We start from the raw sequence: 18,800 nt of genomic DNA on the forward strand, positions 1-18,800 counted from the left end.
TTTATTTTTATTTTTTTAAAAAATCATTTATTAGGTAAATTTAGAATGCACACTCACTCAGACGTATATTTCTAGAATATTTATCAATCTTAGATCACATGTTGCTCTCTTTGTTGGGCCTGATCTGCATGCCCAGCCCAGCCCACCCACACCACTCCACCCTACCGGCCACTGTGCAATCAGGACTTAAGTTTGATCAGGCCTAAATTATCATCATAAGCTATAATTAGTTACGATTTCTTTTTGAATTTACTTTTCTATTCAAATTATAATTTAGGTCGGAATATATCATCGAAGGACGCTCGGAAGCTACTCCTCTCGGTGCCAGATAAATTGGCCACCTATCCACCACCGACAGCTTCCGACCATATATCTTAACTTAAATTATAACTTAGATAGAAAGATGAATTTAAAGTGAGATCGTAATTAATTATAATCGGATTAATATTATGATGTCGTCATAATTATATTAATTCATAAACAGTGCCTCTCGGAAAAGAAAAACGTACTCCATTAACTTTCGTACTCCGCAGGACCATGTTACCGACAAACAATTTATTCTGCTTTGGTGCATTCAGCCCTGCTCGAGGATTTGCCTTCTTTGGGTTTCCGGTTTGTAAAGAGACAGCGGGAGTTGCAGGAGGAAGCTCACCAAATGGAGGGGCTCTCCTCTGATCCGCGAAGGTGGAGGGACGTCGACAAGCTCCTCAGTCGCCCCGGCAACATCGTCGGTCAGGACTTCGAACCCAGCCCCACCGTGAGTATCATTATTCCGAAATCCGCATCACATTCGCTTTCCTAGTTTGGTGTGACCGTTTTCTGGGTCGATTGCTGTAGCTTAGGGAGGATATCGGAGATGTCGTAAGGGTGCTCGTGGTTGGGGCCGGCGGCTTGGGCTGCGAGCTGCTGAAGGATTTGGCCTTGTCCGGGTTCAAGAACATCGACGTCATTGACATGGATACAATTGAGGTCTCCAATCTTAACCGCCAGTTCCTCTTCAGGTCTCGGATTTAGATTGTACAGTAGTTGCAAATGTCTCCGTACTATGCCCCATAACTGTTTGATGTTTTGTGCACTAGATGGATGAAGCTATAATTTGATCAGTATTCATTTATATGCATTTGCAATTTTATTCTCTTTTCCACATTTTTTTTGTTCGATTTAACTTCGTAGCATAGTGTACATTTCACGCTTTTTCTTCTTCTGAAGATTCTACTTTGGTATTTTGGATTCAGAGATTGAAAAGATGGAATTGCTTGTTCTGAGGGAATATCAAAATTCCTTGTTTGCATGGTTAGGTACCGATAAGAAACGGGATCTTATTGTTTTAAGTGCAAGTATGCTAAGAGATGAACATAGGTCAGTCAGTGGTCTTAACAAACTCGCTTAGTTCCCCCACATTTCTGAAATGCAAAACTTTATTATGTAATTATATAGTTTTGGAATTGACCTATCACCCATATGATATTGCTCTAGGTTTTGCATTGTTTTGCCTCCTTATCAGCATATTCATCAGCATTTCACAATTTATATCTACTTATTAATTTCCGGTGTTAGAATTCACGATGTTGGGAAGTCCAAGGCAGAGGTAGCAGCTGAACGAGTGATGAAAAGAATTAATGGAGTGAACATTACACCTCATTTCTGCAGGATTGAGGACAAGGACTTAAGCTTCTATAATGATTTCAATATAATTGTCCTTGGTCTTGATTCAATTGAAGCTCGAAGCTACATAAATTCTATTGCTTGTGGCTTCCTTGGTAAGTGATCTAATTGCTATGTCGACTTAAGTTGCCATGGTTGTGATGCTGCCACTTACTGAAAAAGAAATAATTTTCTTATGAGATCTAAATTGAGAATGAAATATAGGTGTACTAGTTAAATGTGTTCTTTTATGCAAATATTTAAACAGACCTAGCTCGACTACATGATTCTTGTAATTTAGGGCTAGAAAGTAGGCAATAACTCAATTCAGCCTGGAATACAATCATCAGCAAAATATAAACCATTATTTTGGTGAAGGCACTAAGTATAAGTTTCTAAAATTTGATTGCAGTTCTAACTTGTTATTGCTGATTCAAACTTACATAATTAAGTCAGACAGTTAGATACAAATAAAGTTTAGTTGGTAATTTACAAATATGTACAAATATGCAAAAAATTACACTTGTCAACAAGGAATGAAATACTTAATATTCATTGGATATGGGATGTCAATGTTGGGTTGAGATTCATGTAGTTGGCATTCATGACTTGTTATTGCAGTAAGGGTTGCAGTGTTCATTGTGTTAATGTACAAGTAAAAAATAGGACAAAAAGTATATAATGCTACCTTTTTTATTGTTGTTGTAGTAATGATTACAATATTGATTGTAAGTAACAAAAAGGCAAGGATTACACAATGCAAAGTTACCTATAATTATCAGTATTAATAAGATGTATGTTTTTTTAGTATTCTTTGAATATCAGTTTTTTAGTTATTTTATTTTTACAATCCAGTTCTCATTTGATTGCTTCTTTATATTTTAGTGGATACCTTAGCCATATCACTATAGTGACATGTTCAGCTCGATGTAAATCATTTTTTTCTTCTTTTTTTAACATTGCTTGCTACTCTCTATGGCTCTGTATATCTTATTGTTTCTCGGAAATCTAGAGTATGATGAGGATGACAGGCCTTTGCTCGAGACAATTAAACCTATTGTTGATGGTGGAACTGAAGGCTTTAAGGGTCATGCTAGAGTAATCTTACCGGGAAGAACTCCGTGTTTTGAATGCAACATATGGCTTTTCCCACCACAAGTGAAGTTTCCATTATGTACTCTTGCAGAGACCCCTAGAACTGCTGCTCACTGTATTGAGTATGCACATCTGATCAAATGGGGGGAGGTATTGCCATATTACTTTCAATCTCTCGTATTTTGTGTTTCAGTTCCACTATTCTTATCATTATTTTGGTTTGATAGGTTCATCATGGGAAATCTTTTGACGCAGATGATCCTGAGCACATGCAGTGGGTTTACTTAGAGGTTTATTGCTTACAGTGTATATCTATTTTTGCTAATATGAAATTTTCATATATTTATGTTTTCTTTATATCTTGACAGGCTTTAAAGAGAGCTGAACTTTTTGGCATTACTGGTGTAACATTTTCCCTGACACAGGTATGATAAGCTTCCATATGCTTTTTTTTTTTCTAGTTCAGCGATTTCCATCGATGGATGAATGAGTACTCCTTTAGATTAGTTTGTTTGTATGGAATACATAACAGCTACTATTTGAAATTAATTTGTTAGTATAGAATACATCGCAGACAGTATTTGAATTTAACATGCAATGACATCTCTACCTATATAATGTAGATATTTTATGTCCCGCTACCCGATACATGCCATTGTTGGTAGGGATGTAACCGAGCCGAACCGAGCCGAACAGTATTAGGCTCGAGCTCGGCTCGTTTAAGCTATATTCGGGCTCGAGCTCGGCTCGAGCTCGAATTTAGCTTTTATCACAAGGCTCGAGCTCGGCTCGTTTTAGAATTATCAAGCTCGTGAATAGTTCGAGCTCGGCTCGTTATTAGTTCGATTATCAAAGTTAACGAGCCTAACTCGTCAAGCGAGCTCGGGCTCGTTTTCGGTTCGTTTTAGAGCTCGTTTTTTTAGCTCATTTTAAATCTCATTTTAAGGTTCGTTTTAGAACTCGTTTTTTTTTGCTCGTTTTAGAGCTCATTTTTTAGCTCGGTTTAAGGCTCGTTTTTTGGCTCGCGAGCCTATAAACGAACATGTTCGCGAGCTCACGAGTCGAATATCCTTAAGCTCGAGCTCGGCTCGATAAAACTGTCGAACTCGAAATCGAGCTCGAGCTCGGCTCGATAAGATAAACGAACGAACTCGAACGAGCTTTTTACCGAATCGAGCTCCGAATAGTTCGCGAACCGTTTGGTTCATTTACATCCCTAATTGTTGGTTTCGTATAGTTGTGGGAGTGGAGACAAGTAGCAGTTTCCCCTAAAAGCTTATAAATGCAGAAATAAGGATTCCAAAGCCTAATTAAAATTTTAATATGACATACATTGGAAAACAATGAGCTTTTGTGGGGAGTGATATAAAAGTCCAGCAATTTTTATGATTTTTAATTTCCAATGTTTGGGAATTGAAGCATTAATTAAAAATCTCTTTAATTTAGTCAAGATTTCAGTCGAAGTGACCTCAGCTAATGCATTTTCTTGGAGACATAACTGTCTAGTAGTTGAAGGAAAAACACAAGCTGGACTCCAAAGTGTAGTCCTATTTCTATTTAGTGTTTATATAAGAGTTCTTCGGGCATTTCTTATGGGTTATTTTTGGAGAAAATTATAACTAAACCTAAGCTATTAGGTTCATTTAAACAAGCATAACAACCTTCATTAGAGATGGTTGACTAGAGTGAATATTTTCCAGTGACCTGAGTTCTTATATGAAATTAGAGGCCTACATTGTATGGTCATTTTTACTTTTCATTATAAAAAACTAACATTTTAGGTTTGGAACTTGGTAGTCAAATTGATTTTGAGCATGCCATTTACCTTTTATTTAACATATGGTGGATCAGCAAGGAAGGATTCTCAAAATAATGTCATCCTATCTGAACACTTTACTAGGTTTACCAACAGCATGCTTATATTTGATCGATGCGTACAATGAACATATTTTTTTTGACTTGTATCCCCCCAAAAACTTGAACTCTTTGCTGTATTTGACTGATTAGGTTGAAATGTAGTGGCTTTTTGGTCAAAGACTTAAATGCGCAATCCTAGTCTATAACCACGTGTTTTATAATTTGAGAAATTCCTGATCTCCATAATATAAATCTGAAAGCAGAAAGCAGGCCAGCACATGATTGTGGTGTTATTTTAGCTCCAACCAGCCTCCTTTTGTAGTGTTCATTGTATTGTATACTCAACTTCCCATTTTGCAGGGTGTTGTGAAGAATATAATTCCTGCTATTGCATCCACGAATGCAATTGTTTCTGCTGCCTGTGCATTGGAAGCATTGAAGATAGTATCTGGATGCAGCAAAACATTATCCAATTATCTCACGTCAGTACCTTTCTCTTTTTTTTTCATGCTTGTTACGTTTTTTTTCTTTGAGAAAATCTTAGATCTGTTTACTTGGAGAATAGTAGTAGGAAGTATAGATTGATGGAGGGATAGACTATTGGAGGGAAAGAAACCATGTAAGAGATGTTCACTTTATAGGAAGATAGGTGTAGTTAGACAAGTGAGGATAGAAATTCTAGAACTAATTAAAGACCATTATCCCTCTTACCTTCTGGGTGCTTCACTTCCTCCACATACATCACACACCAAAAAATGCTAGATAGACAAGTGAGGATAGGAATTCTAGAACTAATTAAAGACCACTATCCCTCTTACCTTCTGGGTGCTTCACTTCCTCCACATACATCACACACCAAAAAATGCTAGTTCAGGGTTCAAAATTGTTCCATTTTTTATAGCATGGGCAAATCTTACAGTTCCGCAGATCAAGCAAAATCTGAACATGTTGTATATGAGTATTGCTCTTATCAATCCCTATCTACTGAATATCACTCATCTTGACCTTTACTGGTTGAGGGTTAAGACAGAAGAATCTTTGGCTAAGCTAGATTTTGGTGGTTACGGGAAAATGGACATCTATATCTATAAAAGGAGTGGTAAGGGAAAGGAGAAGATTCATGAAAAAGGAGAGGAGCAAAGGAAATTTACAAAGTCTAGGCTTTGAAGAAGTGTTAGACGAATGGGCGAAGATGGAAGTTGAGAATAATATGACACTGAGCATAACACTAAAGCAACTAACACATGTAGAGGTTGAGCAAGAGTAGCAGACTAGTAGAGCGATAATAAAGTGGTGGAATAGAAAAGGAAAGGTCGGATGGGTAGAGCGAATGCTGTAATTGTAAATTTAAAATTTCATAGTATAATTGCAGAAAATTAATTGACTATACGCTGTAACTATAAAAAAAGTCAATCCTACTTAGTGGGATAAAGGCTTAATTGTTGTACACTATAACTAAAAAAAAAAGGGCAGTCCGGTGCACGAAGCTCCCGTTATGCGGGGTCCCGGGGAAGGATCCATTGTACGTAGCCTTACCTTGCTTTTTGCAAGAGACTGTTTCCAGGATTCGAACCCGTGACCTTTTGTACACTATAACTATAAAAAATTAAACTATTTATATCCTAATTTAATCATATATTACATATTATATATCGGAAGAAATTGAGCTTATTTGAATCTTCCCTTGCGCTATTTTCTTCCTAATACAGCAAATGTGAATGTCTCACCCTAAAACGTTCTCTGCCATTCCAAAAAGTACCCCAGTTGATCATTAGCGGAATCCCTTCAAGTGGCTTAGAATTTTCATTATGTTATGCTCGCCAAAAAGCAACTATTTCAAAATCTTAAAATGTGCTATATTGGAATCTTATTCGAATGGGGGCTGAACTTGGCTTGACACAGCACATAAACAGGGTTGATCAGGCACTTACTGTGCCTGACCTGATCAGCCCATTTTGACATCACTACAGGTAATGTGTTTCTCTTATAACAGGATCTATGGTAAGTGCATGACCCTTGGATGCTGAAGGCATCCTTGGTCTCAACTTGTAGTTCTTATAGGGCGGCGACATTGAGGATAGTCCATCGAGCTCTTTCCTTTTGACCTTTTTTGCTCAGGGGCAACTATGGAGGTTTATGTAGATTTTTGATAGGGAGGAGGACAAGTGATATATTAATGATGCAGAGAATGCCTTCTTGCTGCTTGAGAGATACTTCTTTTCAAGACAATCTATGCACCTTTCCAAAATCTCTCTGTAACTAGGGTACCAGGTGATACTTTTGATGGTTGCATAAATTGATGACTTGGATGGTTTAGAGTCTTATTAAAGCATATTTTTGTTTAAATTGATGGAAATACTTAATAAATTACTTAGTGATGCTTATTCACTTACATAAAGTGGAAGCATTTCATCTTCATTCATTTGATTAGCCTATCCTGATATCTTTACATCTTTATAACTTACTGGCAGCAGCAATACTGAAATCACAACATGGAAAAGAAGAATGATAAGCATTGTGACGTTGACTTTTTGTAGTTGACTAGTTGTTGATTAAACTTAGCTTTATAATAAAGGAGACCCTAGTTCTGCGTACATATTAGCTTCTTGCTTGACTGGGTCTAACCCATTTACCAAAAAATAGCAACCTTTTATTAGATTAACTCAGTAGCAAGTTTTAGTAGTCTTTTTGTATATATGATATAATTGATGCCATTATTATTTATTAGTCAGAAGAGTTCACCCGTTTTTGCCTTTTCTGGTTGCTTCTCTGCACATAATTTACTTTTCTCAAAGCATACAGATTGAAGTAACATAGACAAACCAGGTAATATTGGAGTCTATTGGTTCCAAATAAAATACCACACTTTTTAAGAAATATATGAATGCTTGGTAGATGTTGAATACTAACTGAACATTGAAAAATATAGCCTCGAATTTTAAAAATATGCTCCTTCTTTAGCTATCTGATTATTAAATAAAATCATGCTGTCTTATGAAGCCTTTGTTTGCATTTTGTAGCTTTGCAGTTGTTTCTGCCTTTGGATGAGTTCCTATAAGTAGCTGTGTTTCTAGAACATATTTGCCTATCTTTTATAATATTATCAAGAGAACACAAGCTTTGTCTAGTTGAGTTCTAAAAAAGGATGACACATATTTCTCCCTGCATGGTGGCTATGTTATTAAAAAATGTACAAGACCATATTTCTTCTAACTATTCTATTGCCATGTTTTTCAGATACAATGGTCTGGATGGAACACACATAAAAGTAACTGATTTTGTCAGAGACATAGATTGTCTTGTGTGTGGACCTGGAACTCTCCTTGAACTTGACACTTCCACTACTCTTTCGCAGGTGACTTATCCTTTTAAGAGCTCTCTCACTGTTGAGATTTTCACTATTGATTTTTATTGTTTGTTTCACTTTAGTTTTGTGTCATGATCTTCTGAAGATGCCATCTGCTTAATTGACACATTCCTATTTGCTAAACATAGAGAGATGACTCCCTAGGAAGTAGGAGCTATTTATTGAAAAAAAAATGCTTTTTTAAGTACAAGAAATATTGCAATCATATATAATGCAATTATTCTCTTTCTTTACTGGTGTTTGCAGCTTGCAGGCCCCTCTTTAATTTTTTCTTCCAGAATGAAGGATTCAAGATGAACTTTTTGGAATTCATGGATGAACTTTTTGTTTGATTTCATTGTTCTTCCCCAATAAAAAAGAATGCATGTGAAAAACATCTTGTGGATCTACCTAATTAAATTAGTTATAGTGGAAAATATGAAACCTAAAAAAGCAGGGCTCAAATTTGAAATTTGATCTAATTGGACATTTTTTTCAAGGTAAAGGTTTGCATAAAAGGATTTAAGTGATGTCCATCTAATTGGACCATGCATTCATCATTTGAATTTTCTTTTTCATACTTTCATTTTTGTGAAGCTATATTCTGGAGTCTAATCTTAGTCATCCAAATCAAACCTGTGTCCCATTGGTCAACTTGGTCAGCCCTATTCTAATAATCAGTGGGAGGGACTATTTGAGGTCCAAGTCTTTTTTTTCTGCCTTCTTGAAGTCTTCACTGATCTAGGGCCAGTTGATTAATTGGGCTGTCTCAATTACTTGATTTTAATTTGCTGAGAATAGTTAGGTATCCAAATCTTTTCTGCATTCTCATTCCCATATTTTGAAGCATAATTATGTAGGAAGTTTATTCTGGAGACAACAATTTTACTACTATTATGTCAATCTTTTAAAATGATCGAGTATTAACATGTAGCAAAACAAAATGTGCCAATTAACGAACTAACCATCTGCAAAGTTAAGGTTTGACTGAGTGGTTAGGTGTACTTGACCATTGTAATTGCTGGTGACAAGTTCAGCAATTGTCTCAATGCAATAATCCATGCAGACACGTGCAAGGGTTTACTTTCAGTATTTTGATTTGACAAAAGGGTCCTCTTCACTCTATCCTACATTGAAATCTTTATGATTTCTCATGATTTTCTGTAGATAGGCAACTCCTAAGTTTGAGCTAGACTATGGATACTGGCTCAATAATAATTGATGAGTAATTTTGGGCGTTGAATGACTATGATTCAAGGTGTACACTTTGGATTCTAGATACAATAGGCAAGGTTGATATTGGCCCATGTGAGATGTGGCAAATGGTAATTTGTAAGTATCATACCTAGGCTTTCCTTGCTGAAATAGTTAGAAAGAACTACAGTTCTATGTATGCAAAGCTCATGTATGTATAACCATGTTTTCAAGTGTGTTGGATTGATCACTATATCTTCATCAAATTACGGTACAATTCTTTGTAGTTTGAGGTGGTAGCATTATTGACACTCCCTGTTCTTTGGTGGTGCGCTCATGCCATATTCTCCAGGACATCCATTATAAACAAGTTGCAGAAATCTTCTAAATCACTGTAGTATTCTCAATATTTACAATTTCAGAGTGGTGACTATCTTCCTTCATACTTGGAACTTTTCTATTATATTGTTTTCTCTCTAAACAATAATTTTTACTTCATATAATGTTACAGTCGATATCCTTCAGTGAGTTGTGATAAAGAGACCTTGAAAGAAATTTTCACCTTGAGTCCTGCTTCTTCCTTGAGCGAAAAGTGGTTTTGTTCTTATTCTTCCTATAAGAAATCTTTGTTTGTCATTTATTTCTCACCATACTATGTGAATATAGGTAGAATTTATGATTAACTATTTAGTCATATCTAATGGGGATCAATTGGTAATTCCTAGTCCTTTGATTTTCTATTTAGATTTTTTTATATATTACAATATGATTTTTTCCACTCCGATCTTCCTCTTTTGGACTATTTTATCATGGTTACTCTTCTTCATTAAATGTGGATGCTTTGGCTTGACAACTAGTATGCTATTAAAAGAATCTTAAAGCATATGCATGCCACCTTTTTCAGTCTATGGAAATTCTTACCCTATAAATATCTTTAAAATTTTTTGATCAAAGACATTAAACAGGGAGAGAGAAAGCTACTGAAGTATTTCCGTGGATTTACAATCATTCCACTTCGAGTGTTCATTTTGCTCACGCCTAGATGCTAGTAAGCTTATATTGAAGATTAATGTGTCAGAAAAGTTTTGGGTGTGCCTTTTTCCTTATCTTCCAAGAAAAAAGAAGAAAAAAGTAGTGTTGGGTTCCTGACTGCATATGTTCGCTGTAGCACCATAAGCAACTCATTTTTCTTTTAAAAGATGTTTTTCAACATGTTCATGTTATAATTGTGGAAGTTTTTTTTGTTTTGCTTGATTGCTCCATTGTGATTTTTTATTTTATTTTATTTTGTCTATTATAGTTCATTGGACTGCTTGGCGAACACCCTAAGCTTCTTGTGTCAAAAGCTAGCGTCACATACCGGGGCAAAAATCTTTACATGCAATCTCCCCCGATACTGGAAGAAATGACACGATCCAATCTCCAGATCCCCATATTTCACCTGATGGATAAAGTTCCAAAGGACACCCTACATATTAGTGGTATATCTGAGAAAAATGATAAGAAAGCATCGTGCCTGAGGAAACTCCGTGTTGTCTTCAAAGGGGTTGCTGATGAGGCCTTAAAAATGGATACCACTGAGAGCTCATAAATTATCTCAGCTATAAATTCTACTTTTGTATTTTCTTTCGGCTTCCTATGGCATTGTCTTTATTATGTGGAATTATTTAGGCCAAGGAATTTTCTGAATGCGTGCCCAAATCATACAACAGTTGGGTCGGCATTCAGTTTCTTATTTGAAGAGCTAAAAGTAAACCTACTTCCGTGTAATGTTCTTTTTGGTTTTTTTGGTGTGCATGTGATTTAGATAAATAGAGTTAAATTATCAGCTTTAGCCTTGGACATGTTTGTTTTATGAATTGCACAGGTAGCCTAGTATTGGCTAAAACAGCATGATATGGGCCTCTACGATTAAGATTTCTTATTTAACTTGACAGATCTCCGATGATGTCAAGGTAACTCTTCTTGTGATCGTACTAGAATTATCTTTTTCTAATTCATTGTGTCTGATATATGCATATTGAACTTTATACAGCTTTAAGCAGAATAGATATTGTATTCCAAGTCCATTGGATGATGGAAAAGCAAATTGAACAGAGGTTCATCCTCCAGACAGTGAGCTCTCTGCAGATGTTTGTCATATGATAATTGTGGGTGTGTATTATGATGCAATCCACTGCAAGTTGAGCCCATTCTCCATCACGAATTCACACCTAGTTTCCATCACTTGAAGTTGAAGAAACGTCGGACACAAGTAGACCTAGCTATGGTTCCATTATTCTTGTCAGGCCAGCTACATATGATCTGTAAGTCTCTTCGTATACTGAAAGAACACTGTCAGTGCTGGCCAATCGGTTGAGTCATGAGACTGGGGACTTAACTGGTCCCTGTACCATGCAGCATGAAGGCCAAACAAATTTAATGCATATTATATATATATAAAGAACAAGAGAAAAATAACAAAGAAATGAGGTAGGTTGTGTAGCAGCTCAGCTGTCCATACTTGATAGTGCCGAGTACCTGCTGCATTATCCACTCAATTCTCTCCCCAACCTTTCAGGAAATATAGCAGGGAATGATTACTTTGGTGCAATTGTTTAATTTTTGCCACCAGTAACAGGTAGTTGAACAACTCATGTAAATTTAGGTCGAGTTGCAATTTGATTGAGAAATGTACAGGCGTGTAAACAATGCATATCCTATATCTGAATGAAACGTGGCATTCCAATTATTTGGGCGATCATGGATTCCTAATTCCCTCTAACCTATGGAAAAGGAGGTTGTTGAACTTCTCACACCAACTTTTGTTATCCAGTCAAATCCTTATCAAAAGCTCTGATGTTCATTTGTGTCGTTCATTGCTGGCAACCTTGCCATCCAAGCTAGCAATCTAAGTCAATAGGACTTGATCAATTAATGTTGACTATTTTATGACAATTTTAACTGTGTTTTTTGTCTTGGAACTGATTACTCTGTTTAAAAAATTCTAGTATTTCAAATTTTTCTAGTGAAATATGAATTCTTTCTATGTTGTTGATTAAACTCATAAGTGTCTAGCAGGATAAAAGTGGAATCTGTTGCCATCATCCACCATGAGGTAGTCCAAAAATTGAGAAATATGAATTAGTGGTCAGAAACTCTACATAACTCGCTTACCTCCAATTTCTTGAATTGGCATCAGCTACAATATTTAATGGCCTTCATTTAAAGTTTGAAAGGCTATGTGTTCTTGAACTTGTGAGGCTTTGTTGGCTACATTTGTTACCATAAGCTTCTCCCCTCATCTATTTCAAACTCTAACTAGGAGTCCATTTACTACTCGGTGTTTCCAAAAATTCACAAATTTTCTTAATACTAGGAATCCTTTTGAGTCGTCCCAGTTCAAGGGCTCGGAGGAGAGGGCTTTAGACGATATAGCCAAGCGAACAAAAGCTTCAATGTCACCTTGTAATAATGTGTCCTAATATGAATGATTCCTCGATAGATTGAACCTTAGGATTGAATCGATGTGCAAAAAGAATACTCTGATCACATACCTATAAGTGTGCATACAAACACATCAAATTAAATTGAGACAACATTCTCTGCCCAGGGACATATGTGGAAAACCTTAAAATACTTTTAGGCCTTAAATGGGATTGGCCAACTTACGCTGGGCCCCAAATTGCTCCCAATCCACATGCCTCCCCCTCTTGCCTTCGCCTATTAAAGTACATCGCCAACCATAACAACTAGGAGAGAACAGCAATGAGCAGTTGAGCAGTAGACTTGAGAATTCCTCAAACGCTCTCTTTTCCTCCTCTTTTCAGTGAAAGAATTCCATCACTGGTCGTTGGATATGGCTCTAGAGGTGGAAGATGAAGCGTTTTTTGCAGAGCTTAGCAAGCAAATCGCAATGCTAATCACTGATGATGAGGAAGAACTCCCAATTCAGTATCCTCCCCTTCCAGTTCAGGTATCTTATTATCGACAATCATCCTTTCTTTTTCATTTTTTCCCCCTCTTTTTTCGTCATCGGAGGAACTGCCATGAATCCATGCTTTTCTACAACCCAACAAACAAGAGAGATTCACTAGATTCTTTTTTGGAAGCTGTTCAACTATATTAGCCTGAAAGGGGCGCTCAACCAATAAAAATTCAGTACCAATATCAATTTTCCTTGCTGAAGTTATCCATTGTGATAGGACCACCAAGGTCCAATTGTAAAGAACAACTCATAAATACTCTTTTAAAAGCCGCTTTTTTTAAGTTTTAAATCAATTTTAATTCGATGTTCAGTATAAACAGGAGATTGCATACATGCCCCATATGACGATGTGGATGCCACCATACATAAATGAGGTGCCCCAAAGAAGGGAGAGCAAAGGAACTGGAGTGTTCATCCCCAAATCTACTGCTCCAAGAAGGAAGAGCAAGTCAAGGAAATCCACTGCATCCATGGAAAATGGTAACAACAACAGAAACTCACAGAGGCTCCAACAAAAATATCCAAACTATAATTGCAGCAATTCAAGTAGCTTGCTGAAGAGGCAGATGTAGAACAGTGTGTTCGTTGTGTGATGTGTGATGATGGTGCATGTACAGGGAAAATAACACACTCGCTGTTAGTGATTTGCTTGTGAGGAGGAGGGCCAAGGACAAGGTTGGGGCCTCCTTAGTGATTCGCATAATTAAAAGTGGACATGATTGCGCACCAATATTGCAATAATTGATGAATGTAAAATATCAAATGAATCAATGAATGAAGCAAGATTGATTTGTGGAAGAACTTGCAACATTATGCTTTTTTTTCACATATTTACTACAAAGTGTAAGTTAGCTTGTTTATTTACTTCTAGAATTTGTTTAAATTTATTCATTAAAAAGCTTATTAAGCTCAAGTTGAACTTAACTGATGCGGCGGAAATAGCAAAGGCCGCATGGCAGGCCTGAGACTTGGTCAACACACTCAACTCGAGTTAGTCAACTCATGGGCAAACTCGAACTCGGGTCAAGTTAGCAAACTCATGGCCGAGTTTGATTCAAGTTAGTCCGAGTCACATTTGAGTTGAGTCGGAAATCCTAACCACCTCTTCGCTTCTTACATAAGCTAATAATAACAACATCAAGAGATAACAATGTGACATTGGTATTAATGTTTTCACTTTTTTCCTATCTTTTCTCTTTTAAATTTGACTTAAGCGTTAGAAGGATCTTGCTCTTCTAACCTTTTTCGATCCTGACAAAAACCGATTCAATATAATTGACTTGATAGAGGCTAACCTGACAAGAGTCGGCCTGAAACGCATCCAACATACAAAAAGAGCTCGACCACGGATGTACCAATAAATCAACTTATCCCCTAATTTCAGATCGAATCATTAATTATTAACGTTGCTATAATAGTAAGTTTATATTATTTTTCTATTTTCAATATATTATAAATAAATTTTTATTATCTTTAAATTTGTTCGATGTAGATAAATGGAGCATGCCAACTTGATAGGTTTGTCAAGTGAAGTAAGGTGAGCTATGGCAAGCGAAATCAGTTGGATTCTATAAATTAAATTAAATAAGGTGGGTTAAATAAATTATTTAATTAATTAAAATTTCCTCTTTTTAAAATTATGATATATCGATAATTAAGGATGGCATTAAATATTATATTAATCTCAGCAGCAAAAAGTTTATGTTTCCGCCATGTGCTGCCAAAAAGGACGAGTTTTCAGTATCCAAGGAGTGGGCCCAGAATCTAACCACATGCACATGCATGACACACCATGAATGTCGGGGATTTTTACGCATCCCACGGGTTCTTTTGCCAAACAAAGTAATCATATAATAAATGGATAATACATATTTATCCACAGCATCCCAATTGTATCCCTCCTTCTTTGGGTAAGTTCGATCCTATAAATAACGATACTGCTTGAGCTTATTTATTGATCATCATGTGTATATTAACTATCAATTTTTTGTTAAAAAAATCATATAAATTATTAATTGGTATACACATAAGGACCAAAATGAATGGATTCAGATACTATCCTTATTTATAGGATGGATCTTATCTTTTTTTTTTTTAATTAGAAAAACTATGACAAATTAAATATTATGTTATTGTTCTCCTCGAGCAAAAGTAAAATATATATATATATAAATCTTATTTACTTTACCTCTAGAATTTTATGTTCTTATATTTTCCCCCCATTTTTGATTTATAATAAATAAAAAAATAAGGAAGCTTATTGAATGAAATCTTGTTCTTTTTTAAAATAGTACATAAATGTATTTCATTGTGTTCTTTTGGATCATGGTTACATTGCATGATTATTTGCCTAAATTGATTAAGTGCACAATCATAAGAATCCAAATATTGTTTTTCATTTTATTTGCGTGGATCCAACTCTCACAAAATTAATGCCTAAAATTCTTGTTCGAAATCATAAAAGCCTCAATGTAGTCTCCAACGCAAGCTCATCCGATAAGGATGCTAGCCTCGATGGTAGGTTTGAAGGCTAGTAGAGCACCAAGCACTCCGTAATTATTTTCTATTATTATTTTTAAAATTTATACCTTTTAGTTCTGATATTTTTAGCCTAGTTCCAATTTTTTCTTATTCTTATCAATTTTTTCATCATTTCAAACTTTTTAAATTAATTTTATCAACTCAACAGGAGGACTCGAATGAGATTAAAATTAGGCCAAAAAACAAAAAGATGCTCTTGTTTTTTATAATTAGAAGATATTTTATTTTTCAAAATTATTCTTATTTTTAATAATATTGTAGCAGCTACATGTTTATAGTGGCTAACACTTCAATTTTAATCAATACAATGAACTGTATTGTAACAACTATATTTTACAGTTGTTATAATATGAGCACTCCATCTCTAATTAATACTAATCAATATTATGTTGTATTGATATTTTGACTTTAATCAACACTAATAATGATGTGTTATAATTATAATATAAACATTTTATCTCTAGTCAACATGGGTCAATATTTGTTAGCACTTGTCAATATCATATTATATATAGTAGTTACGATTCATGACTATTATAGCAATACTAGTTAGCATTATATTAAAGTAGCTACGAGATCATAATTAATACAATTGTATAGTTGTAGCAGCTAATAACTATAATCCCTTAGCTACTATAATTGTATAGTAGATATGAACTCGTAGCCGCTATAATAACTAAGCTGATATAGGTCAGAGCATGTCTAGCCTTAGAGGGTTGTAAACAAGTCAAGCCAAGTCGAATTTTGTAGTTAACAAACTTATTTGATAAGGCAATTGAGTTAAGTCAAGTCGAGCTTAAAACGAATCAAATCATTAAAATAATTGTTCAACCATGGCTTGATATTTTTTTTATGAGTTTGAACTTAGTTGGAACTTGATTTGAGCTTGGTTCCTTTAAATGTTATTGAACTTTCAATTCAAGTTTGTTTGATTGTTTGAAACTTTTACATTTTAAACTTATTTGTTAGAGCATCCACATCAGATACCTTATTCAAAGATTTTACCTTAAATTTTAGATAGGGTAGTTAAAAAATCTTTACATCAGCTACCCTATGCATTCCCTAAATTATGCATTTATGAACAGTGCTTCTCTAAATTTAGGGAATGAATTTCATTCCCTAAACATTATAGAGGAGAGAGAAGAAATAGGGAAGCTAATATATGATGTATTAAAAAGTGGATATCCAAATTTAATAAAGTAACTTTTTTACTCTAAATTATACATTTTGGATAGGGAACCTGATGTGAATGCTCTAATATTAAGTTTGATAATACAAACTTATTTATTCTTTTTAATTAATTAATTAATTATTTATTTATTTAACATGTTGATAAGAATTTTATGGATGAATATAGCTCTTAAATATTATTCACGAATATTATTCAAGAATATTATTTACAAATTTTGTTCATGAATATTATGGTATGAAAATCTCACCATGATAATGTGGCAACAGAAATCCATCCTGGCATAAAGAACGATGACATCATGACCTTAGCTTCTCATAGATTTCTTTCATTTCTGTAGTGCCATGATTTTCTAAGGAGGGTAAAAAACATCAAATGGTATGCTGGGAGTTGCCCTGGCAAGAGCACTTTGATGCCTAATTAGTTAGCATGGAGGTTTTATAGTAGTAGCAAGAAGGTAGAAAATGAAATGCACCCTCCCTTGAGCGAGAGAGAGAGAGAGAGAGAGAGAGAGAGAGAGAGCTCCCCCTTATGTAGGAAGAAGAAGACCTCATTAATACCCTTTTAATATTGTTGTGTTGTAATATTACAAACAAAATCTCACATTGAAAATATATGAAAAAAATAATAGATTTATAAGGGAAAGATATCTTCATTCATATGAAGCCTTTTGCGTAGAGTCCAAAAATAAAACTATGAGGGTTTAGGCCCAAAGTGGGTAATATCATGTCCTTGTGGAGATATCTAAATTTCTTTTGGTCCTAACAATTAATATCAGAGCTCGAATTGCTAGAAGGTCTAACCGCCGATTGTGCACAAGTGCTACGATCTAATTTAACTATGTGAATAGAACATTGACCTCGAACAAAGAAAGTGGGGGCTCTCATGTCTGAATCAAGAGGACTAGACACCAGACAGGAACTACCTAGTAGGTCGGGTGGACCAAGGGGCAGGAAGACTTGGTGGAAGTCCTATTAGGTCGGGTGGATCGAAGGGCAAGAAAATCTAGTGGGTCGAGGATCGGACGTAAGAAGATCTAGTAGGTCGAGAATCGAACATGGAAAACCTGTGGTCCTTCGTGTAAGGGAAGATTATTGGGTTACAGGATTGTAAACAAAGTCCCACATTAAAAATACATAAGAGGGAAAGATCTCTCCATTGGTATAAGACCTTTTGGGTAGAGACAAAAAATAAAACCATGAAGACTTAGGCCCAAAGTGGACAATATCAAGTCATTGTAGAGATATTTAAATTCCTTTTGGTCCTAACAAATACCTCATGAATATATACCTTATTAAAGGATGTCATTTGTAAATATTGTATCCTTTAATATTAGTAATCATTGCATGCCGGGAGTTTGGGAGGTCCGGAGGTCGGCAGTTTGACTAATCAGGAAGTCGAAGAGTCGACAACTTGGGAGATTAGGTTAGATCGGGAGATCGAACCGACTTACAAGATCAGAACGACACAGAAGGTCGGATGCTACCACATAACCCCCATGTTGATCAAGTCCTAGAGGATGCCACTCAGACTCCCTGGTGATCGGGTTAAGGGACCATCACGTGGACAATTACCTACCATCCACATCACAAACATCTCCTTCAAGTATAGTTGAAGGAGGATGTAGATCGACTGACTAAACAAGTATTATGCTCAACTGCCGAAATGGTCCCTGATGCGATGATAATTAATCTAAGTATGTTAAGGATTAGGAGATAAACCAATTCATGACTAAGTCCTAGTCAAGGGAATAAGTGGTACTCTACTCTCGACAGAGGAAATGCTCAATCCATGACTAAGTCAGAGTCGACAGAGTATAATAAACTCAATCTGTGATTCCCGAGCACTGGTGGAGTGGGAGAGAGAATAATAAGCTCGATCTCATGACTCTTGAGTTCCAGTGGAGTAAGAGACAGAATAGTTTGAAGCGCGACTATGTCCGAGTTGGGAGAGAATAATAAGCTCAA

General features: G+C 35.6%; 2 protein-coding genes across 3 annotated transcripts; both read left to right on the top strand.

Annotated features, from left to right (window-relative positions):
- Positions 1-548: 548 nt before the first annotated feature.
- LOC121998404 (NEDD8-activating enzyme E1 catalytic subunit-like) lies at positions 549-10,976 on the top strand. Its single transcript, XM_042553332.1, has 9 exons — positions 549-757; positions 838-1,001; positions 1,558-1,760; positions 2,657-2,889; positions 2,967-3,029; positions 3,108-3,164; positions 4,957-5,078; positions 7,834-7,951; positions 10,437-10,976. The coding sequence occupies exons 1-9, from the start codon at positions 656-658 to the stop codon at positions 10,725-10,727; spliced, it is 1,353 nt and encodes a 450-aa protein (XP_042409266.1). The 5' UTR covers positions 549-655; the 3' UTR covers positions 10,728-10,976.
- A 1,862-nt stretch (positions 10,977-12,838) lies between these two features.
- Positions 12,839-13,901, top strand: LOC121994515. 2 transcript variants are annotated; one of them, XM_042548524.1, is made up of 2 exons: positions 12,839-13,091; positions 13,415-13,901. In XM_042548524.1, exons 1-2 carry the CDS (start codon positions 12,975-12,977, stop codon positions 13,673-13,675), a joined length of 378 nt encoding a protein of 125 aa, XP_042404458.1. In that variant the 5' UTR covers positions 12,839-12,974; the 3' UTR covers positions 13,676-13,901. The 2 variants fall into 2 exon arrangements, with proteins under 2 accessions (XP_042404458.1, XP_042404459.1); XM_042548525.1 differs by having other exon boundaries at positions 12,840-13,091; positions 13,424-13,901.
- The last annotated feature ends 4,899 nt before the right edge of the window (positions 13,902-18,800 follow it).

Source organism: Zingiber officinale, chromosome 6A (assembly GCF_018446385.1).
Source record: "Zingiber officinale cultivar Zhangliang chromosome 6A, Zo_v1.1, whole genome shotgun sequence".
Taxonomy (NCBI): Eukaryota; Viridiplantae; Streptophyta; class Magnoliopsida; order Zingiberales; family Zingiberaceae; genus Zingiber; species Zingiber officinale.

Coding starts and splice junctions, on each gene's coding strand:
- LOC121994515 (XM_042548524.1), top strand. CDS start 12,975: ATGGCTCTAGAGGTGGAAGATGAAGCGTTTTTTGCAGAGCTTAGCAAG. Junction 13,092..13,414: donor ATCCTCCCCTTCCAGTTCAG/GTATCTTATTAT, acceptor TTCGATGTTCAG/TATAAACAGGAGATTGCATA.
- LOC121998404 (XM_042553332.1), top strand. CDS start 656: ATGGAGGGGCTCTCCTCTGATCCGCGAAGGTGGAGGGACGTCGACAAG. Junction 1,761..2,656: donor TATTGCTTGTGGCTTCCTTG/GTAAGTGATCTA, acceptor TCGGAAATCTAG/AGTATGATGAGGATGACAGG. Junction 2,890..2,966: donor ATCTGATCAAATGGGGGGAG/GTATTGCCATAT, acceptor TTGGTTTGATAG/GTTCATCATGGGAAATCTTT.